This window comes from Quercus lobata, chromosome 7, assembly GCF_001633185.2.
Source record: "Quercus lobata isolate SW786 chromosome 7, ValleyOak3.0 Primary Assembly, whole genome shotgun sequence".
In the NCBI taxonomy this organism is placed as follows: domain Eukaryota; kingdom Viridiplantae; phylum Streptophyta; class Magnoliopsida; order Fagales; family Fagaceae; genus Quercus; species Quercus lobata.
This window is the reverse complement of record NC_044910.1, coordinates 14,758,694-14,776,266: the sequence shown is the minus strand read 5'-3', so window position 1 is coordinate 14,776,266 and position 17,573 is coordinate 14,758,694. Positions and strand designations below refer to the sequence as shown.

General features: G+C 29.0%; 1 protein-coding gene across 1 annotated transcript; it reads left to right on the top strand.

Annotated features, from left to right (window-relative positions):
- The first annotated feature begins 9,190 nt into the window (after positions 1 to 9,190).
- Positions 9,191 to 14,659, top strand: LOC115953902 (cytochrome P450 81Q32-like). The gene is made up of 2 exons (XM_031071726.1): positions 9,191 to 10,111; positions 14,033 to 14,659. The coding sequence occupies exons 1-2, from the start codon at positions 9,212 to 9,214 to the stop codon at positions 14,657 to 14,659; spliced, it is 1,527 nt and encodes a 508-aa protein (XP_030927586.1). The 5' UTR covers positions 9,191 to 9,211.
- Positions 14,660 to 17,573: the final 2,914 nt, after the last annotated feature.

Genomic DNA, 17,573 nt, shown 5'->3' with positions numbered 1-17,573 from the left:
GTGTTTAGAGTTGACTAAGATCATGTAGCAGATTCATTGCTATATGTTCCAAATCCCCATTTCACCAATGGGCTTGTAACTGGACAAAATTTGGTTATAAACTTGATTGCAACGAATTTCTACAACTTTATTCAATATCTTTTTATTAAATGAGAATTTTGACAAATCCACTATTAGATTACATTTTCTTTTTATATTTTCATGCTTGCAAAATTTCCATAAAATCAAAGATCAATAGTTATCTTAGCAATCAAATATTTAAATTTCAAGTTTTTGTAGTAAAAAGTTATGCAATTCAACAGTTAGATTTTCAAAAAATATGTAGTCATGTTAATGTTTTAGTAGGGGTTGTAACTATTAGCTACAACCTAGTTTGTCAGCCAAGCTTTGTCCCCTTGTAGCCTAAGCAGCACCCTCCTACACCTCCCTTTAAATTTTCAATTCCTATGTCACATGTTTAAACCAGGCTACCCTAATGCCTTCCTTTCATTATGAGCAAATAATAATAGGAAAAAGCTTACCTTCAAACTGGTTTGATACTATCTTCCTCCAACCCATTTTGTGATAGTTGAAAAGACCATTCACGTGTAATTTTAGTCACATGACTTCTTGAATGAGCCATTGACTTATTTAAATAATATACATGAATTATTAAATAAACAAAGTTTAGTTACAAAATTAGTTGTAGCCTTAGGTTACAACCTTACTCAATATCTTTTTATTGGAGATGAATTTTGACAAATCCACCATTAGATTAGATCTTCTTCTTATATCCTCCATACTTGCAAAATTTCTAGAAAATTGAAAATTAATAACTATGTCATCAATAAATTATTTAAATTGCAAATTTTTGTAGTTCAAAATTATGCATAAAATATAAACTTGTAAATCATATAATAAATAATATCCGATTGACACAAAATTTGACATGTGTATTGAGAGCATAAAGAACATGCAACTCAACAGTTAGATTTTCAAAATATGTAATAATATTTATTTTATTGAGTAAAATTGTAAGCTTAAGCTATAACCAATTTTGTAGCTAAACTTTGTCCTTATTAAATCTCCATGTAATGGGTTGGAAGAGATAGCTCCTAACTAGTATAGTGCTAAACTTTGTCCTTAATAATAATAATAATAATAATAATAATAATTTCAAAATACACAATTAAAAAAATAAAATTGAACAAATCATCTAATTGAGTATATTCAATTCAATTTAATTCTATATATTTTTGAAGCTATGCTAAAAAATAGGGACAAAGTTATTAATATCATAGCTCTTAATCTTTGATTTTTTAGAAAATTTTTTAAGTATAGATCGAATATAAGAAAAAAAAATGTGATTCAATGGTGAATTTGCAAAAAATCACACCCAATACAAATATATTTAGTGAAGTTGTAGACAAAAGCTATCACAAAAATGTCTTGGTGATATTTGAGACTTTTTTTGTGTAGGGCCATGTTTTAGTTGTTCAACTGGCTACCTTGCGAAACATACATAGGTTTGTTTTGGGAGTGAAGTCAAGAACTTGACATTAGCATATAAAGAGCACCAATGGCTATCGGTAGACCTCATTGGTTTAAAAGAGAAAACCTGGCGCGTTTGTAACTTGTAACAAACTAGTTAGTCACATGACTCACATGCATGTCTAACTAAATTTTACAACAATTGTCCACATGCCATAAAACGATTTAACATTTTAACCACATGGTATAAAAAGAAGGTTCTTTTCTTAGTAGTTTATTGGGCCATATATATCATCATTATGATTTTATTTAGTAGTCAACCATCATGACCACGTTAACATGCAATAGGTGACCACCTCATCATGCCCATGCCTTTTAAAAATTCATGGTTAAAAAGTAGGTTGTCTTAATTTATAAATTATAGACATAGTCACACCAAACGCACACTTTAATGGCTGAATTTTATAATAGAATGGGGCTTAAATATTAAGTTGGTATTTGTATTAATATTTAAAAAAAAAAAATTGATTGGACCAATTATATCATATATATTGTCAAACATCATAGTAGTATACTTTTGATTTGGTCATTCAGGTCTCATTTGGGAGAAGGAAATGGAATGGAATGGAAAGGAGTGAAAAAAAGAATTTTAGAATATTCTTCTCTTCCCTTGTTTGGGAGTTTTAATGGAGGGAATGGAAAGCTTGTTACCTTGTTTTGGAGTTTAAGTAGAAGTGAATGGAATGGGTAGAAGGGAACACTCATTCCCTTCTATTCCCTTAAAATCTCAAATTTTCATTCCTTCCGAAATTGGGAGGAATGAGAGGGAATAAAATTAGATTTAATGATTTTTTTACTAAAACTCCCAAAATATCCCTATATATTCAACCATTTATTTTAAAATAGGAGTCTAATAGTAATATTATCATAAAATGATTCCATTTCATTCCCTTCATGTTGCTCCAAAACAAGATTACTTACATTCTATTCATTTTCATTCTTTTCCATTCCTTTATTTGAAAATATCTAATCAAGATTACTTAATTTCATTCTATTCCATTCTTTTCCATTCCTTTCCTTTACTTAAATACATTCCATTCCTTTCCATTCCCTTATGATTATTCCATTCCATTCCATGTAAATATTACTAAATATTACTAAGTGTGTATTTGAATGAATTTATTTTCATGTAATTTTTGTTTTATTCTCATTAAAAAAAAAAAAGTAATGCTTTTAAAAGTTATGCGTTTAATATCTGATTAATTAAATTTACGATAGCAAAACCTAAGAGAGAGTAATTCTTAAAAATTCTTAAAATGATTTACATTTTTCCATCTCGCTCTATTGAGAGTTTAAACTGTTGTCACATGTGCAGTTCAAAAGATAAAGTTGTTGAATTCCTTAAAATGCATTGTTTCACCATCTATTAAAAAACAAAAGACTAAGATCGAGAGGGTCATAGAGTGAGTGAGAGTCAGCATGGCACGGAGAGAAACAGAGAATTTTGAGGCCATGATTGTATAAGTCAAGCCAGAATTCAGTGTTCCACTGCCATTAGACTGTTGAAACAGTAGGCACATAGAAAGACAAACACCATAAGGCACGAATGCGCTAAACACATATTAAAATCCCTTTCCCTCTCCCTTGTGTGTGTTTGTTTCTCAACCAAAAAAAAAAAAAACCTACTCATTACTTATAATAAAAAATTAAAAATTAAAAATAATAATAATCCATTGGGCATTAAAGAGTAATGCTAGAAATACAATTTTTTTTTTACAAAAAATTTTACAAACTGCTAATGTGGTAAGTGGTTATTGGTAAATGATAAAGTGATATTAGAGGTGAGTTTAAATGAAAACCAGAAAGAAATTGGCTACAACATTAGTTTGTAAAAATGTTGTAAAATAATTTGTGACTGTAGTATTACTCAAACATTAAATATGATTCACTTTTGGTTGGATTGGTTTTTATTTAGGTACTAGTGATAGTCCTATGCATTGCACGGCTATAATCATGAATTTTCTTTATATTGTGTTTTAGCCTTTAAGAACACATATATTAATACTACACATGAAACGTAATCCAAATTTTTGAGCTTTTTAAAAAAAAAAATGAAAAAAAGAAGTTAAAGTAAAGATAGACTTACATGGAAATTTGGACTGATGAATCTAATTTAGCTAAATATTATCTATGATCTAAAAAGATATGGGAGGAATTCTAAATTGATTTTAGTTAAACTTTCAAAGAAATATGGTAGAAATTTCGCATACTAAGAAATTGACTCAAAACACAGACAAAATTTTAAAATATAAAAATAGATAAACATTGATTAAGTCTTAACAATCAACAAATAAAAGTAACTTAGAATCAAATTGCACTATAAAACATGAAAGACATGTTTTGAACCAAATTCTACATAATGATAGTCAATTGAAAAAATCAAAACACTTACAAACTAAATACATAGAATAACCAAAAACCTAAAACACACAAAATAGTTCAATAGTTGAGAATTCAAAAAATAAATTAAAAAAACTTACCTAAGAGAAACCAAAAACTTAAATGGGTGTCCTTTATTTTGCTTCTTTATAGTAGATTTCTTCGATATGATATGATTTAGGTGTGGTTTTGATTAGGATATTTGTACGTGACTTTTGGAACTTGATTGCTTTGTTTTAAATCTAATATCAAGTACCACTCTTTTTTATTTTGTTAGACTTAAATTGTTAGGGCAATAGGGTTTAATATTTTACTGAACAAATTCTTTTTTCTTTTTCTTTTTTTCATATATTACAACATATGATTTGTTTCCTGACTCATTTCTATATTAATTACATAAACGTGTAATTTGTGTGTGGTGTTGTGTTTGAAATACGTGTAAATATGTTAATTACATAAATGTGTAATTTGTTTGTGGTGTTGTATTAGAAATCCGTGTAAATAAGATGAGCAAATGGTAGTTTATGTTGCAAACGATGGTCCCTCTTCTAATTGATTATGTTAGGCATATCGATATCTTAAGAATTTCTTAATTAATTTAAAGGCTTTGGGTTTGTGTTTTTTATTTATTTATTTTTTTTAATAAAACTTTCCTAATAAACTAGCTAGGCCTTATAGGCTCTGTTCCAATTGATTTTGGGGACGAGATGATAATGGGGGGTATGTTTCATTTTCTAATTTGGTCCATATATATATATATATATATATATATATATAGTTTGTTTAATAAACGTTAAATTTGTTTGATGGGAAAATGCGGGAAAAGGCATAATTTGATATGGTAAAATTATTGTTTGTAAAAATCAAAGCCATTCTTAGAACTATGAAAGATTTATGCACATAACGTGTTCTTCTCCTATGCCATGATCTCCAATATATTTTATGATTATCTAGATAACATATTTAAGAGATTATTGTAGAGAAGAAGTAACTACAATTTTGTAATACGATGGAGCACTGATTTCATGATTGTGAAATTCATTGGACTTTTTTATCAGGATGTGTTTAAATTTTATTAATTAAATCCTTTTGAATTCAATATTAGGTTGTTGTGTAATAAATTCAAATTAAGAAAAGAAAATTTTAGTATATTTTCTTAAGGATTTTTACATCATCATATATAATAGTAAGAATTTAATCTTACTGTTTTACTACTAAAAGACTTCCTTAAAAAATTTACTCTCTTATGAATTTTCAGTATCTTCTAAGAGAATTCCATTGGATTAATGCTAGTTTTCTTTTTAAAGGTAAAATAAAGTTACAAGAACCCTAGAGTGAAAACAGTAAACATATATATTCATAAAAAATCTTATTGTTGTCTCTAATTCGGGGTTTAGTTTTCTTATTGTTAAATAAAAGATTTAGAATTTAAATATCATTTACACCTAAATCTAATTAGTGTCTTGATCTAATGCTAAAGAACAATAATGATAAAGTAGACCTTATATATATATATTGAAAGTCTATTGCACTATTATTTATTTATTTTTAAAAAATACGATATATATATATTGGAGCATTTTAAATTTTTTATATTACTTAATTAAATGGATTTATATTCAACATAAATGTAAAAATGTGGAAGTTAATATAGAAGATGAGCAGTTAGTGAAAATGTTTAATCTCATATTGAAAATTATAAAGATTATTTTATTCTTTTTAATTATGATAATTAATGGACTAATATGAATTAATTCAAATATTAGATTAGATACGTATGCAAGGAGAAAGTCAATAGAGGGGAGTTTTTATGTTTGTGTATGCCAATACGTAAGCAAATAATTAGACGTAGAATCTGGATCCTTGAATTTTTTATTATTTACTTTATACCCTTTTTTTTTTTTTTTCCAGGTATTGCATGCCCACAGGTTTTTATTTTTCCAAGTTCCATTGTTTGAAGCAAAGCCTAATGGGATCACGTACTCGATGACGCAATTGGAAGGAGATAAAAGAAAAGAAAACAATTGTGCGTACTCACTAACTCAACGCATGCACGTAATCAACTACTTTTGATGAACCGGAAATTTTATAATCTACTGGTTATCGCACGTGATGAAACTAATTATAATTAAGTGATTTTGCTTATTAATTGTCTCAGCTGCAGAGGCAGCGGTACTGGGGGCTTTACTTGTATGTGAGGGTAGTCCTAGACCACCCTCACTTGTTTAAAAAAAAATTTATATAGAAGTTTATTTTAAAATTAATATATTCTAGGACTACCTTGACTTGAAAATATTGTATATATATACTTTAAAAATATATATTATTTACTAAATTAACCTATTTTGATCACCCTAATAAAAATGTTGAACACTTTTACTTGAGACTCATAAGAATAATGTTACATCCACAATATTTTCACAATAAATTTTATATGGTAAGCTATTACTAATTCTAATTTGGATTCAATATTGACATATTTTACCCACCAATAACAAGCTAATAACTTTTTACATAAGATTTGTTATAAAATTGTTATGGTCACTTTATTATTCTCATATCATCATTTTCAATTTGCACTTTTTTTTGTCTATTTTCTTTCTTATTCTCTTTGTTAATACAAAAAATTGTAATATTTCATATATTTGCCTTTTTTTTTTTTTGTGACGTTAATATATTCAAATTGTCTTTTTATTAAATTTTGTATAATTTAAGTTTTTTAGTGACCACCCTAAAAATAATTACTGGAGCTGCCATTAGGCAATGATACATTATCTTCAGACTTCAGGGTTTCATTTCTGACTTCATGTGTCTCTTTGCTTAGAAGGACACTTTTATTGATTTAATTATAAGGGCAAGCTAAGCCACCATTTCAGATTGGAGAAGTATTAGGTGATAAGTTGTTAATGGTTCTAATTTGAATTCACCACTAAAATTATGTTTTTGTTCACCAATAAACTTGCCACTTAAGATTTGTTATGAAAATGTTGTGAACATAATATTTCTCTTTAAGATATGCAAGTTTATGAGCCGGCACTTAGTAAATCCATGCAAATAAATTTTGCAAACATAATTGATAAGTTCACATGATTTGTTTTTCTATTCTTAAAACATATTAATTGTTAACTACCCCTATAATTTATTTATTTTTAAATCTATAAAATAAAATAAAAAATGAAAAATTTAAAGCTAAGATGCCTTGTCAAAAACATAAAGCTAAGATGCATTCATAAAATGTGTAATAGAACTTATAAAACTCAACATTCAAGTGCCCAAAATAAAGAATATTTAGTTTGGAACGTTATGGACAGATATTTTCCCTCCGACTCTTGTCCAAGGATGTCAATACCGTACCGGTTTGGCCACCAGTACAATATATTTCGGATAGCGGTCAATACCGGTGTACCGTTTCGGGTTTACCGCTATTTTTTATATTTATAAATATATATATATATATATATATATATGTATGTATGTGTCTGTGTATATATATATTATAATAAATATAAAAGTTTACCATAAAACATTTCCTCAATTCAGAACTAATTATTCATGGTTTTAGACTTTAGTATCAATTAAAAGGGAAAAAAAATAAAAAAATAAAATAGAAAGCTTAAAAGTTACCATTGCATACTAAGAAAACAAATAATACTAATAAGTTAATACAAATAAGTTACCATTTTGTCCTAACAAAAATTCAAAAATTACAAAACTTAAAAAAAAAAAAAAAAAACTTTTTTCTGTACCGGCCGGTACGCCTGGTACCCACCAGTATTGCTCGAAATTGGCCGATACGGCCGGTATGGTTTCCGGTACGAAACAGGGGGGTCGAGCATACCGGATTGCTGGCCGATACGGTATATTCCGACTGTACCGGCCGGTACGGTACAAAATCGATAACCTTGCTCTTGTCTCATGTACTAGGAATGCAAAGACAATATCCATTAGGCCTAAGAGAAAAACTAACATAGAAATACTATTTTTTTTTTTCAAAATAATTTTGTTTTGATTGAAATAAATTATTTTAACTTCCTTTAATTTTCTAAGAATAAAATGATACAATTCACTTTCAATTAGTTTCAACACTAATAGTGGCAACTCTAAGAATTCTTTTCAGGGTGGTCATTAGAAAAATTTAATAAAAATAAAACTTGAATATATTAACATCACAAAATAAAAACATACACAAATATATAAACTTTTAAAATTTCATTTCACAAGTTTTTATATTTTGAAATCATTGTGTGATGTGATAGTTTCACTATCAATGTTATTTGCTACGTCTTTTTCAATATACACTAGTAAGCAATTATTAAGCTACTGATCTCCCATTCAGTTACCAACATATTGCCTAAATAAGCAATAATATAAACAAAATTGATTATCTTTTTGAAAAACTATATCACATAAATCTAACAAATTCGGTTAAAGACTAAAGCAAACACTAACAGATTAGTTATTTGAAAATTGTGTATTTTTTTATATAAAAAATAGCAATTTGAAAATACAATTTAAAAAATCACAATTAAAGATTGATTTAGGTTTTTAGGCTAATTTGTTTGTATGGGCAAGTTTTGTGAAGTGCTACATCTGTAACATTTTTGCAATACTTACACAACAAAGCCTACATGATAAGTTCTTACTGGTTTTAATTTGAACTTATCATTGAAATTAATTTTCTATTAAGCAGTAATAATAATCTACTACTTAGGATTTGTTACGAAAATATTGCGAAAATGTTGTGAACATAGTATTTTACGTAATTTTTTGTTCAACATTCAACGGACCAAAATTTTGGAGAGGTTGAATTTTATTTATAATGGACTTTAATTGTTATAGGGTGGTCAAAATGTCCATATTAATTTAAAACTCAAAATTTGTTAAGGTATATTGAAAAAAAAAGGGTGGTCACATGGATTAACTCTTGGCGCCACCCCTAAACACTGACATCACTAATACCATTTATTTATTTATTCTAATAATTGAAAGGTTAGATTGTAAAATTTAGACTATATAAACATATTTATTGAAAACATAAAAAAAAAATATTAATTAAATTACAAAATAATTAAATTAAAATTATTTTTATTATGTACTAATCACTATTTTAGTAAATTGATTCAGAAAAGTCAATCCCGCCTGATAACTTGGGTGACCAAAAATGCAAATTGAAATGAGGATTTTGCGCCGTACATTTCTTTGCACCACATTTAACACATGCAGACATTCAGTCCCCCTATATATACAACGTTTTTCCAAGACGTTATCATAAAGCATTAAACCATTTCAAAAACAAATAAACATGGAACACATTGTAATCTTCTCATTCTTCTCTTTACTTTTCCTCCTTGCAGTGGCTTTCAAGTTCTTGCTCCAAACAAGAACAAAACACAAACAGCTCCCACCAAGCCCACCTTCTTTGCTAATTCTAGGTCATCTTCATCTCATTAAGAAACCTCTCCATCGTACTTTTCAACACCTTTCACAAAAATATGGCAACATCTTCTCCCTTCGATTCGGGTCCCAACTCGTAGTCATTGTATCATCCCCATCCGCTGTTGAAGAATGCTTTACCAAGAACGACATTGTTTTAGCCAACCGTCCTCGGTTTCTAGCGGGAAAGCTTCTAAGCTACAACTACACAACCATGGCATCAGCCTCTTATGGAGACCATTGGCGCAACCTTCGCCGCATCAGTGCCTTAGAAATATTCTCAGCTAACCGCCTCAATATGTTCTTAGGCATTCGAGAGGATGAGGTCAAGCACTTGATACGAGAACTATCACGCAACTCGTGCCAGGGTTTTGCTAAGGTAGAGTTGAAATCGATGTTCTCAGAGCTGACATTTAACATAATAATGAGAATGGTGGCAGGGAAGAGGTACTATGGGTACGGTGAGGACGTGAAGGTGGACGACGAAGAAGCGAGGCAGTTTAGGGAGATAATGCGGGAGGTTTTCAAGTATGGAGGAGCGTCGAATCCAGGAGAGTTTGTGCCATTGTTGCGTTGGATTGATCATGGGGGTTTGGAGAAGAGTTTGACGAGACTTGCCAAGAGGACAGACTCATTCTGGCAAGCTCTTATTGATGAGAAGAGGAGCAAGGAGGAGCAGAAGGGAAACACTATGATTGATCATCTGCTTTCTTTGCAAAAATCACAGCCAGAATATTACACGGACCAAATTATCAAAGGGCTGATAATGGTAACTGCACTCCATCTCTCTTTAGATCTTTTTTTTCTTTTTTAATCTAAAATAACTCTGGTGCAATTGATATACATAAGGAGAAAACTATACGTAAATTATCATGAAAAATGAATAAACAACAAAAAGGATACGGTGTTAAGTAGTTAATAAAATATTACATTATTTAACCTTTTAAAAAATTACTAATTTAATCATTTAACCGTAATTTTAATAGGTTTCCTCCAAAATACAATAAAATAGTGAAATTACTTAAATTAATATGCTTTGCGTTGGAGTACACATGTTTAGTGTTGAGGCCTTGAGGGTGTAGTGCACATTAGTGTCTATACGATTTTCTCTATGGAATGTGTTAATAGTATGATAGTTTATTTGATAATTAAGTAGAACTATTCAATGTGATGATTAATGGAATAGATTCGAATTTTAAATGTTTCTATTAGAAATATTAAGATAAATGGTGGAGTTAGGAATTTGTTTTTAAGGGGACCAAGTTTAAAATGAGGCCATAAATTTTTCCTTTGTATTATATCTATATTATGTACAATGAAAAGTGTTATATCCACAATATTTTCACAATAAATTTTAGGTGACAGGTTGTTACTGGTTTTAATCTGAAACTAGTACTAAAATTGCTTTTTGCCCACAAGAATAACAAATAACAACCTATCATTTAGAATTTATTATGAAAATATTGTTAAAATGTTATTAACATAGCATTTTTCTATGTATAATAGTCTAAAATAGAATTATATATAAAATAGGAGTATGATCATTGAATTCATTAAAAAAAATATAATCAATCATATATTTTCGTCAAATTAATAATATATTATATTTATACACTATATGATGTAGTATATTTATCATTCAACAAAATATTATTGTTACCATTTTAATAAATAAAAAAATTGGAGAAATGTTATATCCATAATATTTTTACAATATTTTTATAACAAATATTAAGTAACAGGTTATTATTGATTGTTATTGGCAGGGAAAAAAAGTAATTTCAATTTTGGGTTTAAATTGGAGCTAGTAACAACTTAACAACTTAACAACTATGATTTACTGTGAAAGTGTTGTGAAAATGTTATAGATACAACACTTCTAAAAAACATAAGAATAATATTAAGCATCCGTTTGGATACCGCTTATTTTGTTGAAAACTGAAAACACTGTAGCAAAATAATTTTTAAATGTGTGAATAGTGCTATGAGACCCATTTTTAATGAAAGTTTTGTTAAAAAAAGAGAATTGTGGGTCCTGTGAATAGTGCACAGGACCCACTGAATAGTGCAATCTCAGTGAAAATTTTGCTGTCAAAGAGGTACCGGGTCCCGTGCACAGTGCACGAGACCCATTGATAAACAACATCCCACGTGGTGGAAAGCTTCTCAATAAAAAATAAAAAATAAAAAGAGGAAAATGCAAATGCATAACCGCCAACTGCAATCCAAACACATACTAACTGTGCGTTTGGATTTGGATGAAAATTATAAATTATTTTACTATTTAACTTATTTTTACTACTATTCATGGGTCTCATTGCACTTTTTGGTACTATTTATAAGCCCCACTACACTTTTTAGTATTATTCATGGGTCTTACTATACTATTTCAACTAAATTTTATCTTTATCTACAGTATTTTTAGTAATAAATTTTTAGTTTTAGCAAAATAAGTAGTATCTAAACAAATCCTAAAACTAAAAAAAAAAAAAAAAAAAGGCCCACGACCAAGATTAATGAGACACCTTGCCTTTTAACTTAAGTGAGTACCCATAACACATGTGACCTCATGAATAAGCAAACAATAAAGTAATATTTCTAGCCTTAGTAACATGTGAGATCCTAAAGCTTAAAAATAAGTGTATTTGTATGGAAGCATTATTAACTATTTTATCCATCTTAGTTTATTTACTATTATTTATTCGTCCACTGCACTTTTTGTACTATACATAGTTCATTATACTATAGTTAACTTTGATATTATGCACAGTAACTATTCAAAAAAAGATTTTCAATTTCACAAAATAACAATCCCAAAATAGATCCAACTCAAAGAAAGAAGTAAAAATCCTAATCTAATTTTCTCATACACCAGAACTTAACGACAGGAAATAGTCAAGCTTGTAAATTATGGTTCTCTGAATTCAAAAAAAAATATGGGGGCATGGGCCCCTTCGCCATTGATCGAGATTTACCAATTAAGTTAGAAAACTCTTAGCTTTATGGAGCTTTTTTTGAAGGCATAATTTTACGTTGCATACAACATTGTACTTCAAAACACATCTTTTGAGTTCAAACTTCAACTAAAACGTTAAAGTTCAAAACAATTTTAGTAAGTCATGTTTCACAGTTTTAGAACCATTATAATTTTCTAAGTAATCTTGAAATAATTCAGTAAAAAAAAAAAAAAAGTGCTCTTAAAATGACTAATTTAAAATACTTTCTTCAAAACAAAATTAGTATAATTTGACAAAATTTCCGCTGTATGGAATTTTATTCATTTTTATTTTTAATAAATAAATAAATTATGCCACTTTTTTTCATATAGCCTTCACAATTTGGTCCCTAAAAAACCAAAAAAAAAAAAAAAAAAATCACAATTTGGTTGGACTCATGAAAAACTGAACCTCCCCAGAGACCGAACTTCTTTTAGACCTACGGTCATGGCCCTCCTAGCTCTCGAGCTTTTCTTGTAGTATATATGGTTAAATTTTATTTTTATATTGTATATATTTAGTTAAAATTTGAACTTTAGAAATCCAAGAATTGCACTTAGTTCTCATTCAAAATTAAGCTTGCTCAAAAAGACTCCAAAACTTAAAAATAATCCCACACCTATAGCTCCCTTAAAAAGGAGAGAGAGAGAGAGAGAAGACATTTTGGTTAATTACATACCTGAATTCAAGTGCTGCTACCATGTTGAGGTCAAGTCGTACATGGACCAACGGTATCTTGATGAGGTCCTCCATGCTATCCTCTTTTGTTTACTCTCACTCTCCGAAATTAATTAAGGATAAAGGAAAAAAAATATATTGGATCAATATTATTAATGATTATTCTTTCTTAACAAAATGCTTAAAATTTGATATATATATATATATATATATATTTTTTTTAAAATCTCCCCTCATTTCCTTTTCTTTACTTTTTTTATTAATTAATATCTGATATGAGAAAAAAAATTAAAAATAAAGAAAGTGTATGCTAATTATGTCTATATATTTGGGTTTTGATATCAGTAAGAGAAAGGGAAGCAAATTATTTTTTAAAAACTATCTATTTGTTTTTGTAGGTTTGATGAGTATAATATAAGAAGCAAACTTGTTTTAATTGAGTCGAATCGACAAAAATATTTTCATGTCAAATTGATTGGTCTTTGCATTTTCTCAAATTTATATTTTTATGTTATCAACGGTCCTTAATTTATAATATTTTCTCTACTTTTTTTTCTCAAAATATTTTTTAGTGAAATTATAATTCATAAATATGGAGAGGTTAAATAAAATGTGAATGACAGGAGAAGAGACAGGTGGATGAAAAGAAGAAACATATTAGAAATATTGTGTGAACGTAGAATACATATTAGGTTAATGTAGAAATTTTATATGACTTCTATAAGACCATCTATTCTCGATGGCATGTTGGACTGTTAAAAGGAAATATATTTATAAAATGATCTTAAATGTAATAAAAATGTTAAGTTAGCTAAATATTATCAGTAAATATAAAAATAAATAAACAAATAAATCTAGCTTAGTAGTAATATAAGGAAATCAAAATATGGGTGATCCCTATTGATGAAAAGATGGGGAGAGTTACTTGAGATAGTTTAGCAAGTTTGGAATATATAGGGATCGCCCATTTTTAATAGTACCAGAAATAAATCTATTTTTTAATGTATATTGGATAGGTTTTGATACTTGCAGGGACTGACACATCATCAGCGACATTAGAATGGGCAATGTCCAATCTTCTCAACCATCCAGATGTATTGAAGAAGGTTACAATTGAATTAGACAACCAAATTGGAGAAGACAAATTGATCAATGAATCGAACATCTCTAAATTATCCTATCTTCAAAGTGTTATCTTAGAGACCCTTCGATTGTATCCAACAGCCCCATTGCTCCTACCTCACTTGTCTTCAGATGATTGTACCATCCAAGGATATGATGTACCGCGTAACACAATCTTATTGATTAATGCATGGGCCATTCATAGAGACTCCAATGTGTGGGATGATGCAACTAGTTTTAAGCCTAAAAGGTTTGAAACTAATAAGGCTAACGCATACAAGTTAATGCCGTTTGGATTAGGGAGGAGATCTTGTCCTGGGGCAGGCCTTGCACAACGAACTATGAGTTTAACTTTGGGGTCATTGATTCAATGCTTTGAGTGGAAGAGGCAAGGTGAGAAAGCGATTGACATGGCCGAAAGTAACGGGACAACTATGCCCAAAGCCATAGCATTGGAGGCCAACTTTAAAGTGCGCCCCGTTATGAATAAGGTTCTTTCTAAGTTTGTAAATAATGTTTAAACATAAGGTTTAAAAAACTTAGTTATATTTTCAAAGAATGTTTTAGTATTAATTATCAATTATAATAAGTACACTGTTAGTAGTACATTATAATATTGTTGTATTCATGTATATTTGTATATTTTTCTTTTCTGTTGTCATGCACTTGATAATAATTTGTTTCAATTTCGAAGGTTGTTTAAGAAATAAGAAAGAATTTGGGTTATTTCAAATTTCCTTTCCAAGTTTATATATTTGAAATTGGGGTTTATATTTAGGGAATCATGAATTTGGAGGGAACCAAGAGAATTCTTACACACTCAATTTTGCACGTGCAAAGCCACCTAGCTAGCAAAAATTATCTTATGAAGTGGACATAGGAGATACTTTTTTCCTAACTCGAGCAAAGGCAACAAAGAAATATTATTTATAAGTTGTTGACTTATCTATGAGCCTAGGGAGAAATTTTAACAATATGATTGTGTTGACTCACATAAAAATACATGGTTGAATTTAATTGTCTTTACGCAATTTAGATGTACATTGCATTGCTTAAGATAACTACATGGTTTAACTTAAAGGAAAAACCTAAAGTAAAACACCAAAGTAATTGTGATTATGATTACCCAACCGGCAATCAACCCAAAATTACCGAATTCATTATTCATGTCATCAAGATAGGTTGGCCTATTTTAAATTGTCACAACATGTTTATTCCATATAAGTATATGTCATTTTCATTCAACATAAATTTGAATTTTAAATATATAATTGAGTAATTGAAATATTTGAAATGATTATTTTGATAAATTCTTAATTGAAAATTAAAAGTCCCTAATCATTTCACAGTGAATTTCTAGTTTTCTGTGAACTTAGTTAGGTTGAAATAAATTTTTTTAGACTGTATGTTATTAAAAATTTAATTGGTGTTATTATAAAATAGAATTTCTATAAAGTTTATTTGCTTAGACTCCTCTATTAATTATGAGATATTTGCAGTATGGATTATTGGATCCTATAAGTTGTGTTATAATTGTTAATATGCATAGCATTATTATAGACACAACAATTCTTACATTACCTTTTAAGACAATCAAGTTGACAAAATTTATTAGTTTTTATCTAAACCAATCATTCACATCACTTTATTTTTTACAATTAACAACCTTGGTGGTTTTAGATTGACAAAAACTTATCTTCTTCTTCTTCTTTTTTTCGTGTGGATAAGATGCTATTCTTCTAAAAAAAAACATGGATGAGTTCCATTTTTCATAGAGTATGAAATCTGTTTTTTTTTTTTTTAATTCATCTTAGGGTTTTAAACACTTATTGGCAGGTTTAGATACTTGTGGGAGCTAACATATATATGTTAGCTCCCACAAGTAGTGACATTAGAATGGGTAATGTCTAATTAATTCAATTAATTATCTTGATGTGTTAAATAAGGCTAGATTAGAGTTGAAAAATCAAATTGTACAAGAGAAATTGATAGACAAACTAGATGTCTCTAAATTACACTACCTTCAATGTATCATCTCAGAGACCTTTCAATTGTACCATGTTGCTCACTTGTCTTCTTATGATTGCACCATTAGAGGATATGATATACCACTTGACAAGATATTATTGGTCAATGCATAGACCATATAAAGAGATCCTAAAATGTGGGATGATATTACTAGTTTTAAACCTGAGACATTTGAAATGGGTGAGGATGGTCCACATAAGTTAATGCCTTTTGGATTGAGGATGAGGGCCTATCCTAGGGTAGGCCTTGTCCAACATACGGTAAACCTAACTTTGGTTTTATTGATTCAATGCATTGAATGGGGAAGGGTCAATAACAAAAAAGTTGACATGGTTGAAGGTAATGGAATAATCATGCCAAAAGTTTTACCATTGGAAGCCAAATGTAAATCACTCCCTATCTTTTATAAGGCTCTTTTTGAATCTATGCATGGTGTTTGTAAAATGTGAAAGATTTTAAGAAAACTTTATGTGGCCCACATTTAAGTGATAAATGAAAACTCATGTTTTAAAGATTTTATTTGTGAAAGGCGTTATAGTGAATAACAATTTCTAAGTAACTCTCATTTGGTATAACCTCTTTGGTTAATAAACACCTTGAAGTTACAAGTTTTGAACTCCTTGATGGAAGGAGATTATGGAACAAATCTTAATTTAAAAAGGTCCCTAGTCTAGCCTATATATATAGCCTGTCTCCATCAAAATGAAATATGTAAGCTAAAGGTCATAGACTAGAAGACACATTTTATAAACATTATCATCATATAGTGAGTCTTCTTTTCTCCAAACACTTAAACAACTATAGCCAGAGGTATGTTCATGTTTGTTTTGTTTCCGCTGCACTCTAAATTTTATCTTACATTTGATATCAAAGCCTCCTTCATGCTATGTTGTTTAGTAATTTTTCATTCATAGGTTTTTCTATGATTTGGCTAAATTTCTAATGCACATATGGATTTAAGGATATAAAGTATTTTCATTGCATATTCTTTTGTGCTGGGACCTTTCGGCTAAATTAACTATGCCATCAAAATCTGGCCTTTTAACCTTAGCAAACTCAGTTTTAAGAGGCATGGAATAATGTTAAGTTTTATGCCATATATCTTGTGTATGAGTCATAGCATATAATGTTGAAGCTTATCACTAAAATAGCATATATAATCATTTGGGCTAGATGGCTTTAATATGGAATAGTTTTTGGATATAGGATTGGTTTTTCAAATTTAAGCTTCTCATGAAAGTGGACAACTGTCATGATAACTGCTTGCATATAGAATATTATGTTTCTTTGATAGAAATGAAACATGGTTTGGGCTAGTAGAACTTATCCTTTCTGACTTGCATATAGTGTGCAATGATTTTATAAAGTTTGTGACTATATATGAAAATTTGATCATTACATCGTTAG